Source organism: Dermochelys coriacea, chromosome 6, assembly GCF_009764565.3.
Source record: "Dermochelys coriacea isolate rDerCor1 chromosome 6, rDerCor1.pri.v4, whole genome shotgun sequence".
Classification (NCBI taxonomy): Eukaryota; Metazoa; Chordata; order Testudines; family Dermochelyidae; genus Dermochelys; species Dermochelys coriacea.
This window is the reverse complement of record NC_050073.1, coordinates 16159240-16173964: the sequence shown is the minus strand read 5'-3', so window position 1 is coordinate 16173964 and position 14725 is coordinate 16159240. Positions and strand designations below refer to the sequence as shown.

At 49.9% G+C, this 14725-nt stretch overlaps 1 protein-coding gene across 3 annotated transcripts in view; it reads left to right on the top strand.

Moving 5' to 3' along the window:
- HRAS (HRas proto-oncogene, GTPase) overlaps window positions 1-14422 on the top strand; it is an 88731-nt gene extending 74309 nt beyond the window's left edge. For 2 of the 3 annotated variants that reach the window (XM_038405514.2, XM_043515858.1), the window contains 4 exons: window positions 4586-4764; window positions 7870-8029; window positions 11015-11139; window positions 14148-14422. In XM_038405514.2, coding sequence (XP_038261442.1) covers window positions 4586-4764; window positions 7870-8029; window positions 11015-11134 — 459 coding nt within the window. In that variant the 3' untranslated portion in view covers window positions 11135-11139; window positions 14148-14422. Of the gene's footprint in view, window positions 1-4585; window positions 4765-7869; window positions 8030-11014; window positions 11140-12253; window positions 12372-14147 lie in introns of all 3 variants that reach the window. The other variant, XR_006281870.1, reaches the window with a different exon arrangement.
- The last annotated feature ends 303 nt before the right edge of the window (window positions 14423-14725 follow it).

Genomic DNA, 14725 nt, shown 5'->3' with positions numbered 1-14725 from the left:
AACACCTTCAGCTAGGGGCCTTATGGGAGCTTTATCAGCCTGCCTCTGAAGAACTGTGTAGAAGCAACAACCGGAGGCAGGATACCGAACAGGATGGTCCTGCAGTCTAAAGGGCATAGTTCAGGGGTTAGGTACCTGGCTCCCATTATTGATAACTGGAACTAACTCACTTAATGTCCCCCAGTGAGTATGGAGAATTCTTCTCGCTGCACTTTGCATTCATTCTGTATCTAGGCTTTGGGTTGGACTACTACGATAACAGCAGCTCCCTCGCTGAGGAGTCCTCCGCTCCATTCCCGTGCATCAAAATGAGCCTTCCAGCTTCCCCTCTGCCATAAATCTCCTGTTATAAATGAAACTTGCTCAGGCAGATAAAGCAAATCCCTTTCCTGCAGATTTGGTGCTGAGCTGAGGCTGGGGGAGAAGTGCTGTGAAATTGTGCTAGAGGGCGCGGCCCCTTCAGCTATGGGAGAACGTGAGCCCAGGGGCTCTCCTTCCTCAGGGAAACCCTGCCTGGCATGTTTGGGGCTGATGCCCTTTTCTGGGGGTTGCATTCTTTCTGCACTTAAGAGGACTTGTACTGGGTGAGAGATGTTTGGAAAGCATTTAAGTCAGTCTCCCAGTGCGTTGGAATAGGTCCTACATGTCTCAGCCCGACTCTTCGCACTCTCCCACTGGGTCTCCTGCTTAGCCTTTCTGGCTGCGGCTTCAGGAAAGCTCAGTGCTCTGAGCTGCCTGGGCCACTATCAATGCGCATCTGGGATACGACAAGCCGCTAAGCTGCTGTTTCTGTAGCAATGGGGTATAGCAATCTGCTCTGTTGAGCTCAGCGCATATGAAGTGGGAGGAGGGTTTCAGTCACTGTTCCTCTGATGAGCTCAGCTCAGCCTTAGATGAGCCCCTTTCTGTAGTGTATGGAGTGTACGTAGCGAATGTTGTCAGGTTTCAAGGGCTCTTAGAACTGGAAAGTTTCGACATGGTGGAAACTGCAGGTGGCCGGGATTCTGGCTCCAGTGGTTTGATATGTGCGCTCACACCTTGGAGGTGCTGCCAAGTATAATGCCAGCCCCTGTTATGACAATGTCTTCATAACTTGGCAGCCAGCAAAAGGAGGAGCACAAGTGATGGTGCCTGCTTTAGGGAGGGGATGAAGCAGAAAGTAACATGAGCAATGAAAGAAAACTCGGTGGCATTTTTGGTTCAAGCTGGACCGAAAACCAGGAAATTCTTCCCTTGAAACGATTTCCTGGTAATATCTCCTGGGAACCTTAGATCCCATCTTACCTTGTCAGACCTGAAAAAATGCAAAACATTCTCAACAAAACTTCAAGGAACTCACCTGTTTCCTGGTTCTGTTATGAACTTGAAACTGAACCCCAGCTTTGTTAAGAGTTAGGAAACTTTCCACGTGACCCGGGGTTCACTTTACCCTCAGGCCAAACTCAGAAGTTTAGCTGGAGTGTCACTTTGAGTTTTTGACTCCCTTCAGCCATCTTCCCTGGGTAGTGAATGGAACATGGATACTTGCAGCCAGAGGTTTGTCCTCCAGACACATGCCAGGGACTACTGTCTTGTCAGTTAATGAAGGATCTGGATGATAGTAACCTGACATACACAGACTGATCTCCGCATGCTTCCTCCCTTGCTGCCAGCACCAAGAGGAGGCTTGGAATGTTTGTGAAGATGTTGTTTAATTGTAGAAGAGCTAGTGATGGTTGAATGCTGACACACTGGCCCCAAGATGTATCACCTTCACGGGACACCTTAGTACACAGGAGGATATTAAAGTGGCTGGGGAAAGCATGTCCCACATCCAACCAGTAATATTGCCATGGTCTGAGGGTAAAAGGGTTTCTTCTCATCCATCATTGGGTCCCCCCCGAATCTAGGCATGTAAGACTGTTTTGTCTATGTGTGAACACCCTGGTGAATCTGGATTCTTTCCACTCAGGGACAGATCCAAGCATTTCTGACTGCAAATTCCCCATCTCTTTCCTGGATAAGACCAGCTTTGATAAGAGTTGGTTAAGCTACTTCCATGGACAAGCAAGCTGTGTTTGCAGTGGAGTTCCCCCTGTTTACACCCCCGGGGCCAGTGGAGCTGTGGGCTGTGATCTCAGAGACCAGACCCATGCTTCTCTTGGCTAGTGAAAGGAATCAGGCAGGTTTCAGATACGTTAATGGGGAATGTGAATGCCTCCCTGGAGGGCAGGATGCCAATCACCTTTACAGTGTCTGATATCTTGCCAAGCAGTCGCTCAACATTGGTGCTCTCTTCTATTACTGCTCTGTCTCTAGCCTTCCCTTTATGGGGAGGGGTATCGAGAAGGTCACAGCTCTGGATTGTTTTGACTTCTTGGATCCCTGTGGGTCTGGTTTCAGGCCTCACTGTACAGTATGGAGTGTTTATAAGGCGTGCTTGTTGTTGATCTCCTAGCCATGAACAAAGGGAATGGGTCCATGTCAACTTCATTAGTTTAGTCTACAGCCTTCGATAGTGTCACTGACCTCTGCTTCTGCTACTCTTTGGCCAGAGAACAGTTTTTCTTGTGGCGGGGGTGAAGGGGCTTACATTATAGTGGCTGAATCTTAGCAACTGAAAGAGCCAAACATTTCATTTTGGTTTTAAAATGAAGGCTTAGAATTTGCAAAGTATCACAGAATGCAGCCAGAGCTGCAGAACGATCCTTAAATTGCAATATCTGGAACAATGATTTTTTTTCACACCTGTGATTTCCCTCCCACCCTTTTTCTTGCTATGAAGGCATTTGGTTGTGTGTCTTATGCTTTTGAGGTTGGACTGGTGGGAAGAAAGAGACTAAGCTGTTTCTGTGGTTTGCATGAAACATGACAGTCCTCTTTCCATGCAGATTGTCCCAGCAACATCCCCTGTGGTTAGACTAGGCAGGGAGGAAGTGTGATGATATGACCTAAGGGGTAGGGTTTTATGAGGCCCTGCTTTTAAAACTCTTAATAGATTCCCCCTGAGAATCTCCATAAGGGACTTTTTTTTTTTTTTTTAATTGCTTGTAACTTTTTCACACCCAAACCTACTTTCTAAACTGGAACGCTCCAGAATGAGCCCCGTTTACATTATGCATCAGATTTCAAGGTTCAGCCATTTTTGTCTTCTCCATGTGAAAAATGGGTAGCAGCAATCTGTTCTACAATGGGGACAAGTATTTGGGACTTTTGCATAACTGAACTGCTTTTCCTCCAGCTGTCCAAACTGGAACTTCGAACACAGACCAGTTGTGAGAAATACTTGCCGCATAAGAGAATTTTTTGAGACGTCTGAGTGAAAACAAGGGTTATAATTAAAACCAGTTGGCAACCTTAACTATAAAGTTTGCTACCAACCTAGTACTACAACAAATGTTCAGACAAAAGGGAGAGAGATTAGTGATCTTGGCTGCCCACCTTGAGGTGCTTTATATGTGCCAGATTTGCTGAGAGTTGAGTGTATTAGGGCACCTAAAACCATTAGTGACATCTGGAAATCTTGGCAGCTCTGAACTGGCTTATGGCTGGCAGCAGTGGGCTGGATTTTGAAAAGGGAATACAAGGAAAGTCTTTGCAAGGGAGATGTCCTAGGCCTGGGAATTCCCAGGGGAATTGCTGGGAGGCCTGGCAGCTGGGCCAGTCAAGGCTAGGATGGATGAGATGTGGTACATCATCTCCCATAGGGAGTAGCACTGTGTTTGCAAAGGCTGGACTGGATGATTTAGCAGATCTTCTCTGTCTCTGATTTCCAGGACTGATTAGCTACAGGCTGCACTAGAGGTGGTTGGAGGTGTCAGCGACTCACATGAACTCCAGCCCACACGCTATTTGCATGTCCCTAGGTGTAGCCGCAGGAGGTGACTGAACCACCAGTGTGCCTTGCAGCTCCCTAAGAAAAGCTGCATCAGGAAGGAAGGCATGAGGAGGGTTTAGCCTGTACTAAATAAAGTTAGAAAAATAGTTGTCTGGGGCTGGGTGGCCCTACTGTGAAAGGCGCACCTTGTCTGCCGGGAGACAGCGTCGTAAATAGGAGGAACAGGGGTGGTGTTAGCTGCTGCTCTGGCACAGAGGGGAAATCTGTTCTGCCGCTCCCATTCCATTTTTAAAAGGGGTTGAGTCAATTTAAGGCTGGCTAGAGCCAGGCGTAATGTGGGCAGAGATTGTGCAAGTCCCCTCTGCACAGCATAGCCACTGTGCCATAGTCCTGACTGGTAGCACCCTCTTCTAGTCCAGTCCTGGGCCCCCACCTGCCGTGCTGCCCGTGCACCACAATCCTGACCTGCAGCACCCCCTGCTATGCTGGTCCTAGGTCCCTACACACCCCTGCCAGTGTATTTCTCCCTGTCATTCCAGGCCCTGTGGAATTGAGGCTCCTAATCCTGGCAAATTGGGGGGTGGTGGTTGTGGTATTTGTGGGGTGTGTGCAAACGTCCACGGGGGTGACTGGGGTGAGATGAAATTCCCTTCTGTTTTTGCTGCAGCACGTCAGCTTTGGAACCCAAGGCTCAAGCAGTGGAAGACCCCAGTGGTCACTCCCTGCTCATTCTCTCCTCGTGACTGTCCCTTTCTGTTGGCCCTGCAGGATTCCTACAGAAAGCAGGTAGTCATTGACGGAGAGACCTGTCTGTTAGACATCTTGGACACGGCGGGTCAAGAGGAGTACAGCGCCATGCGAGACCAGTACATGCGGACGGGGGAGGGCTTCCTGTGCGTCTTTGCCATTAACAATACAAAATCCTTTGAAGACATTCACCAGTACAGGTCAGTATCCCCTCTGAACTCTTCCCCTATGGCCAGGGCTGCTGTACTGCCTCCCATTTTAAAGGGCAGGCCTGGCTGGCGTACTGTGCCACTTGCCAAGACCAGGCTTGTCTGCTGTGGGAGTGCTGGCTGCCAGCAAAGACAATTACCTCTAGCAGCCATTCCCCAGGGAAGGGAAGGAGCAGGCGGCTAATGTCAGTGGCTCTGGTAAAAATCCATCCAAGGGGGATTGCTGGTGGCCTTGGGGGACATGGTAATGTAACTAAGTGTTTACAATGACTAAAGAGAGAGCTGATCCCTTCCATCTCTAATTAATGGCATTGCACTGTGAGTGAAGCTGATCTCAGCAGCTCCTGCTGTGCAGGAAGGCTGAGAGGAGGGGAGAACCAGGCTCAAGGGTAAGGAGAGGCAGGGTGCCTGATAGGCAGGGCTGCTTCAGCCGTAGCTACTTATTAGAATTGCAGAGCACACAGCTAGGGAGAGGCCCTGAAGAATATATAATGTGAACAAACAAGACAGATAAAGGCAGGGAAGGGGGGTGAGGTGACTTGCCTGCGATCACCCAGAAGATCAGTGGCAGAGCTGGGAGTAGAACCCAGGTCTCCTGGCTCCCAGACTAGTGCCCTATCCACTGCACCAGGCTGCCTCTCAGACACCACACATAATTTGGCGGTGGGAGGGGCTAATGCACCCAAGCAATGGCTGCTCTCTGGTTGCCACGCAAGGAGCAAGTGGCTGGCCCAGGTTGGAGGGAGTGTGGTTTTGTGGTGTGACCCTGGCCCAGGTGTCTCACCGTAACCCAGCTGCCTTGCACCTTCTCCCGAGGACTTGTCTTTGGGGGCTGGAGGGCTTTATGGATGTAGTCTGTTTTGCAGTAGGAAATGCGGGAGGAGCTCTTTGTAAGCACGTTTCATAGGCCTGGGAGCAGCTATTCCTTAGACAGGCAGGCAAAGGAATGGGAAGCCCTGCTAGCACTGTCTGTTGCTGCTAAATAAGTGTTCTTCAGGGAGGGGTTCTGTGCTGTCTGGAGCACGTGGCAAAGAGCATGTTCAGCAAACATTTGGGGCAGTGAAAAGGTTCGTGGCTTCTTGGGCTCCCAAGGATCAGGCCCTCCGAGAAGGAAGTGCTGAGTGACCATGCTCCAGCCCTGGGTGCCTAGAACAGTAGTATCTTTGACTGCTGGGAGGAGGTTTGCTCTGTAGGGTGGTGCCCAGCAGTCATTCATGCTGAATGAACAGGAGCTGGAGTCTGAAAGCCAATGTGATACAGAGTGGAACTGTTCAGACAGTGGCTGACACACATGCACAAAGGGCTGCAGTTTGGTGCTCATGAAGTGGGGGGAGGGGGCTAATGGTTATTTATTGGTTTAGCTAAGTAAAGGGTAGGTTGACACTGTGCAGAGCCCTTAACAGCTCTGCCAATGCACCTCAGTCCTGACCTGCAGCTCCTCTGCAATCCCAGCTCTGTCAGTACACCTCAATCCTGAACTGCCCCAGCCCACAGCTCTGCCAGTGCAGTCCAGATCTTATTTGTAACACCCTTTACTATTCCACTCAAGCCAATGCACCTCAGTCCTGATTTGCTGCCAGGGTCCTATAAAAAGTAACACTTTGCAGGCCTCCTCCAGCCCCTACCCCCCACGTATAACCAGGTTCCCCATTTCTGTGTACCCATCACTCCCTCCAGTGGTGGTTTTTGTGTATCTGAAAGCCTTCCCCTCCCAGCCTGTGGTGACCACCATTATCCTTTGTACACATCTCTTCTTCTTCATATTCCGTGGGTTCTAGCGATCCCCTTCCATCCATGTGGTCCGGGGTTGGGGGAGCAGAGGTGGCTCTTGGTCTCTGCCACAGCTCCCAGGTGATGGGATCAGACAGGAGTGTGGAAGGGGAATCTGGAGGAATGGGGTGTGTATATGTGCAGGAAGATCAGGATCCTGTGCACCTACATTGGCCGAAGACAGCAACTGCATGCAACACCCCTTGTTGTTCCAGCCCAAGGTGTCTCTTTGAGTAGATGAGGCTGGTTAAAGAGGCCCTGATTTAGCACAGCAGTTAAGCATGTGCTTAATTTCCATTGAAGCTGAGGAAAGTTAAGCACATACATATGTGCCTTGCTGAATTGGGTCCATAGTGCAGTCCATGGTTTTGCAATATGGACAAATGGAACTGAGATGATGAGCCCGTTCACTTGTGAACCTCAGGATTTGAAACCAGGCCTCCAGGATTGAAAGGCCAAGAGGCCAGCACGCTAATTCGCTGCTTCTCACCTCCAGGGGATTTTGAACGTGTTGAATGAGTATCCAAACTGGGGTTGGAATAATAAGAGGGATTCAAGATACCTTGTTTGGTGGGGGGAAGAGTGAAATGCATGTAGCTTTTTATTTAGATCATATGTCTGTTCTCCCAGCGGGGCGAATAACCAAGGGGAACAGTTGTTGCCTTGGAAAAACACCGCAGAATCCATCAGCTCATGGTCCTGAGCATTCTCTTTCTCCTTGCTCGGTTCAAATCGGCAAGCAGATCCTAGCCAATGGCTGCTGCACTTGGGCTCCATGTTCATTGCTTTGCCTTTCCATATGAGCGAGTGAGACTTTGTTCCTGCCCCGGGATATGGGATGTTTCTGTGCCCCTGGACAGCTGCCTGGTGGCTCTGGGATTACGGTACTGAGCCCGGCTGTAGTTTTGTTGCTGATAGAGGGAAGCTGTTCCCAGATAACCCTCAAGACCTTGTGACAGGTCAAAGCTAGGCACAGCCCATGTTTATCCTGGAGCCAAAGGGGCCACTTTGGGCTTTGGCTCTGTGTCACCAGCCTTCCAATAACAAATATGCCCCACGTAATCATTTTTAAAATGTATGAACTTGTCTTGGCTCCACAAAACAAATGGAGAAAGAGTGGGATTTTCATAAGGCACTTGAATGAATAGAAGCACAAATTCTGTTGCCTTTCACTGGGGCTTGTATTAGTGGAACAGAATTTTGTTCCTATCCATTACAAGTGGCACATGCTCTGCTCCCACGAGGATCTTTCTGAAACTAGCTGTTGTTGTCGTGATAATGAAATGGCTTTTCCCCTCCTCACTTCGGCATCTCTTATCTCTGCAGAGAGCAGATCAAGAGAGTGAAGGATTCAGATGATGTCCCCATGGTACTGGTGGGAAACAAGTGTGACCTTCCGGCCCGGACTGTGGAAACCCGGCAAGCACAGGACCTGGCCAGGAATTACGGAATCCCCTACATAGAGACATCAGCGAAAACCAGACAGGTAGGAGGAGAGATGGTTTTAAAATGTGAACCAATAGCAGTCCTCAAAGGCCCCCTTTTTATATACCTACAAACCCCATCTCCATGTGACCCATCTAAACATTACACTCTAAGCACTTAGAGTAGGTCCTACTCTATTTCTCTGTGGTGACATTCACGTTGGGTTGCATAGGTTGGGGCTGGTGGGATTTCTGTACAAAGTTTTTTGCCGCTGAATCCAGGTAGGGATATCTCTGGTAATGCCAGAGATAGGTGTGTGGATACAGCATATCCTGAAAGCCTAGGGTTCTGGGATTGGTGCCCAGAGAGCTGCCCCAGCACCAAATGGCTAGATTTGTAAGGCTACACCTGCCTGTCTAGTTACCTCCTCTTCTCAATGCTTCATTCCATTGTTGTGGCTGTAAGAAATTGCCTAGTCAACTCGGCCAGAAGGAACCTCCTCCCCTGCCCCTCCCACAGCTGCCATCTGCCCCTCCCTGTGTTGGGTGAGGAAATAATCCCTGAGCCGGCCTCCCCCTTCCCGCAGCAGTTCTGCAGGGCTGACACACAGCCCTGTTGACAGAGCAACATGCATTTGCTGTCAGGCAAGCAATGCTCCAGCTGCTAATTACAGAGTGTGCTGAGCCTCCTCTGACAGCTCTGAAGTGCCAGTGAGCAGGGGAGTGAGCATGAATTAGAGCAGGCCAGCACTGGCAGTGATTTACCGCAGTCGGGATGCTGGGATAAAGCTGCCAGGAAACCTATCTTGGGGGAAGGCTGCTACCTGGGTGAGCTCTGAGTGATGGTGCTGGAGTGATAAATCCACAGCCTGATCTTCCCCCCCCAAAAAACCCTTCAGCCCTTCCCAAGACTGCTACTTCTGTCCTGGCCAACCACGCTGGTTTGCTTTGTGAGGATCTGATGTTGCGCCAGTGCACCGGGATAGTGTATTTGTGCTGCACTCATCGCTGTATTACACGAGTGCCTTGCAGGATTAAATGGGCCCCCCAGGAATCTGATTAATGCCACCCTTGCCCTACCCACAGCAATTCCTGATGGAGCTGAGTGTCCCGGGTGCTAGGCCTGGGAGAACACATGAGGTTCAGGGTTAGTGGCTACCTCTTCTCTGCCTCCCCTCTCTAAAAAGAAGCATCTTTTGTCTTGCCTGCTCTCCCCCTAACTTCTTGGAGCCAGTGCCTGGAGATGGCAGAAACGACCAGTGAACTATTGTGGCGGCCACGTGCTGTGTAGATCAACGAGGAGAAATGCCAATGGTTGGAGGAGTAGGTTGCTGCCTCAAGGCTGGATGTTCCAGGAGAGAATTCCTCTCCCTACCCCAGTGAGCCAGTTGAGTTCCCTGCACAGGGGGGGCTTGCCCTGTGCGTGAGCTCTGGAGGCGGTGGAATTGAATGCACAGCCGGAAAGGCGTGGCCACAGGGTAGCCTGTGTGGAATGAGTCTGCACCTCCAGAGCACTTCCATGATTAGCACCAATAGGAGCTCTTCTTGGTAGTCTCAGCAGAGAAGCCTGGGGCTGAATAGGCCTCCTTGCTGCTAGAGGGGGTCCCCGCAGGTCAGGGCTGAGACACACTGGCAGAGGGTTGTGGGGATGCTGCTTGCCCTTTGGACAGAGGGAGGACTTCATTCTTCAGGACCCTTGATCTGGGACATTTGATCAGCACCTAACTCACTGGAGGGATTACAAAAAAAGGATTAAAAAGTCACCCACATGCTGCTGTTGGGTGGGTCCTAGGCTGGCATTGGCAGCAGATTGTTTCCAGTGCAGCTTCCCTGTGTTTATCTCATAACTCTTCATCCTTAAGTGTTTTCTCGGGTCAGTAACCCTGTAGATAGATAGATAGATAGATATTTACATACATACACACACGTTATCCCATCACCCTAGAGAAGCGCTGTGTCTCCTTGCTGTAGCGAGGGCTACATCACAGGCTTGCACAGCTCCGAGTGGGTCATAGGGAGGGCTATGTGGTACATAAAGTCCATAGAGTTAATGAATACCTGCAACTCCATATGATTTAAAATTGCACCTTGATCTTCACTTCCCATGGTCCCGTAGCCTCTGCTGGTGGTCTCTCTTGGGGCCATGCTGCATTGCCCCATAACACCTGTCAGGGCAGTCTGCCTGGTTGTGAGGAAAACACCCACAAGAAGTGGCTGCGGAAGGGCAAGAGGGCACCTATGACAAACGGCTCTTGATTGCAAGCCCTCATGGGCTAGCACAGCACAAGAAGAGGATCCTCTCAGGTTTGTGGCACAAACAAGTGTGTGCTCAGCCCCACACTGAAACATGAGAGAATGCATGAACCAAACCCAGTCCAAAGCTGAGTCCTGGCTTCTGTTTCAATCCGGAGGGAGGGACAGGAGTTTTTGCTCCTTGGCCCAACATGGTTTGCTCCTCAGTTTCCCCATGTGTGCACCTCGGGGCACGAGAGGTGTGTTAAGGGATTGAATGTTCAACAGAAGGGCTTTGATGTCTGCTGTATTGAAATGAAGCTTTCTGCAGGGCTGTGGGCTAGTCCTTACGTTCACTGCATAGCTGTCTGATCCTGAGTTGTTTTGCTAACCTCCTCGTCCTGCTGTCCATGCGGACGTGCACACATTACGTATGGGTGCGGTTTCTGCGGGGAGTGCCCCTGGTTTGGAGGGTTAGAGATGGGAAAGAGGCAGTCGGCTCAGGGCTGTTAGTTCGATTTCTAGTGGGATGTCCAGTCTCGTTTTAGGTGGTCCTAGAGATGGAGCTTCCATGTCCTTTGGTAGCCTGATAGTTATGTGCCACATTTTGCCAGTAGGAACCATTTCTTGGGATTCCTCTGTGATTTCTTTGCACAGTTTCATCCCTTTAACTCGAGTCAAAACCCACTTGAACTACACTATGCAGTTCTCTGCAGGGGACTTCTCGTGATCACCTAGATCCATCTGCCCCCACCTCCACCCTTTTTCCGAGGGCTGTGGCACTCTTTGAGCAGAATGTTATGCCTTTCTTCCAGGGTGTTGAAGATGCCTTCTATACCTTAGTGCGGGAGATCCGGCAGCACAAACTACGCAAGCTGAATCCACCGGATGAAAGTGGCCCAGGCTGCATGAACTGTAAATGTGTGATATCATGACCAAGGTGAGCCCAGTGGGAGGGAGAGGGATGTGCCAGAAATGGGTGCAGGCTACAGCCAGGCATGTGCCGGAGGCAGGGATTCATTGACAGTGTACCAGGCTGCAAAAAGAGCAGGTTGAAATGATTTCATTGAACCCTTTGTTTTCCCAATAAAAAAAAACCAGCTTATTGGCCAAAACACACATTTCCTCAGAAAACCCTTGCTTTGGTCAACATTTTCTGGTGGTGTTTTTTGTTTTTGTTTTTGTTTTTGTTTTTGTTTTGTTTTTAATGAAAACTGAACAATTTTCATTTAAAAAAAATGGATTTTTTGGTAAAGATGGTCAGTTTTAAATTAAAAAAAAACTGACAAATTTTTACGAAAAACGTATTTTTTCCTCTATTTTTTGTTTTTTCATTAAAAGGGGAACCCCCCCCATCTCTAGCTGCAAATGAAGTCAGGTTCCATTACACCCCACCACTACCCCCCTCTGGCAATAGCAGGGCGGTGAAGGAAGTGGGCAGCTCAGTGATTCCCTTGTACTCTCTCTCCCTACAGGAGTCTGAATAAGCGGGGCTGGGGCTGCATTTCTGATTTGAAGTTGTTTGCAGTGCTGTTATACCCGTGTTGAGGGAGACAAGGTGGGCGAGAGGCAATCTCTCTCTCTCTTATTGGACTAGCTTCTTTTGGAGAAAGAGACAAGGTCTGTGAAGCTCAAGAGCTTGTCTCTGTCACCAGCAGAGGTTGGTCTAATAAAAGGAATTCCCTCACCATCACAGGTAGGGCGGGTATGTCTCTTTGAGCTGGAATTTACCTCCCCTGCGCCAGTGTAGACATGCTGCCAACAGAGTCAAGGGTGTCGTGAAAGGGCTGTTTGCCTTTATAAATCATACTAGTCAGAGCCAGAGCTGCATGTCTGGCTTTCCTTTTTTTTAAACTTTTGATTAAGTAAAAGGGTCCTGGGGAATCCGGCCCCGGAGGGCAGTGAGCAAAGGCTGCTATCAGCTCTCTGGCGGCCAGCATGGAATGAGCATGGTGTCTTTAGTCCACATCACCCAAACCACCCTGCAGCAGTGTCAGCAGAGAGAGCAAGGGCTGAATGGGTCAGGGAAACTGAAGTAGCCTCTTTCCCCGAAGGGCTGGGGTTGAAGTGTGCTAGTCAGGGAAGCTTGCACTGCTGCTGCCCCGATGAGCCTTTTCCCTGGATAACAGAGGACACCAGGCGCCAGAGCTGTTCTTCCATCTCCTTTAACAGGTACTAAATTCCCAGGGGAAAAGCTGGGATTATCCAGTTCCAGGAACTCTGCTAAAGGGGGCTAGTTGAATGGGCGGCAGCTGTCTTCCTCCATTGCATCTCAACACACAGCCTCTGGCAAGGCTGTGAGCTCCACAGAGCTCTTCCCCAAGGGGCCCCCCCCCACATTCTTTCTCTGTAAACGAAAACAGTGGAGTGCCCCGCCCCATGGCTCTCTGCTGAGGGGAGAGTGGATTCTGGATGGGATCTCCCAGTGGGACTGATCCTCGTGCTGGGCCGAGTGCAGCTATTGTTATGGGAAGTTTCCAGATGTTCAGATAATCCAGATGTTTAGAAGCATTTCCTCCGGATGGGGATACGAGTGTTGGGGCTCGTTTCCTGCTCTGGCGGTGATCGTTTTCAGCTGAAAGCGCGCACACAGCTCCAAATATCTCCTTAAACTACCATTCCCTTCTCCCTCACCAGGAGGGATTGTGCTGCCGAAGCAGGAGAGGGGCTGGCGTCCATCACTGACATGGACAATCTTTCCAAAGGGGCCTTGAAAATGTTTTGATCTAACTATTCTGCGAGTTACCCACATCCCAGTGGCAATGAGAAGAGCCTTTACAATTTCCCTGCAGTGACAGAAAACTGAAACTTAAATACCAAGCGGACAGCAGAAATCCACACCATGCTGCAGGGTGTCTGTCCAGCTGTTTCTCTACGTGGAGGAAAGCAGAGCCTCTTTAGCCTTATTTATTTCCAGTGCAAACCACAATACAGCATTTAACTGGGAGAGCATCTTTCTGACACACTGTCCCAAAATGCTCCAGGGAATTGTGTAATCCAGGGCAGCAGTCGTGACCAACAACAGGGGAGTAAAATCAGAGCCGCATTAACAGTGAGCCTTGCAGTGCCCCCGTGATGTAGATTGGGGCAGAGCACCCATTTTTATGATGAGTAAACTGAGGTACAGAGAGGTGAAGCGACTTATTCATGGGGCCATGAGTCAATGGCCAAGGAAGGAATTAGAACCTGGGCTCTCAGCTCCCTTTAGATGCGGTATCTGATATAGGGCAAGAGTAGAGGGGGAGTAAAACCAGAAGTGTGGGGAAAAGAGAGGCCAAGATGTATTGGTGGTTGGGGCCTGCTGGGGCCTGGGAGTCAAGATGCCTGGGTTTGATTCCTGACTCTGCTCTTGCCTTACTGCGGGACCTGATTTGTCAGAGGTGCTGAGCACTCAGAATGCCCCCTGAAGCCCAGAGGAGCTGCATGTGCTCAGCTTCTCTTTGGCACCCAGTTGTGAATGTTTTAGCCAGCAATATAAAATGTTTGCCTTGCCAGCGCTGCCTATGTCCCATCTGGGAGAGGGAGATGCTAATTATTTCCCCACCTTCATCCAATATGTGGAGATTTGTGGGTGGAACATGCCCTGTCAGGGTGCAACACCAGCATGCTCATCATCGGTGTTAAAATGCCCCTTATCCATAAAGGCTGGGGTCTTGAAAAGCAACTAAGGGAGTTAGGTACTCAAATCCCAGCATAAAGCCCCATTCAGCAAAGCGTCTGCTTGCTCTCTTAAGCGCATGTTTAAAGTCAAGCATGTACTTTGCAGAGCGGGGGCCTAAACTCTCAAAAATTAACATTCTCTCAACCCCACTCTCCCCAAGCCCCATGTAACATTTTGAGTCCCCTCTGCAGGAGGTAGTGGGAGCAGGAGGGCTGGGTAGCGGCTAGCAGATGGGTAGGATAAGAATAGCTGCTGATTCTAGTTCCTCCTCCCCATTTTTGTTTCAGTTGACCAGACCGTGACTTGGAGGGGTTTCCACTGTGCAGTGCACGCGGACAGAGGTGAAACAAAAGAAGCAGCAAATGGATTCAGGGGAGGAGTATGGGGGAGGAGGGAGACAAAGAGGGTACCTTGAGCCCCACACGGACTGTCTCAAACTTCATCAAGGCCTGTGACAAGCAACTTTTCTTTCCCCTCCCCATCTCCTTTTGCCTCCTCCTCTCCCAGCAACTGTACAAAGCCACAGATTGAATCACAGTAAATTATTATTTGATGGTCTCAACAAATGGTCTCTGTGGCTCTGTCCTACTTCAGAGGTGGCTGCTGCTGTTGGCTTTTTTGCGTGGAAAGTGTGGGGGTGGGGTGAACTGTTCACTTGATGAGTTGAGGTCCTATTTGCAGACAGGTTTGAAGATTGGGCAGCCAGCCGATTTGAAGGTGGCTCAGCTGAGCATAACCCATCTGTTATGGAACCAGTCAGTGATTGTCCTGGAGATATGGGACACCTCGACTTTAGAAAAGGATGTGTGGTGTGGGGGCCAGTATGACTATCCCTTGGTCTCCAGAGAGATAAAACCTCTTCAAA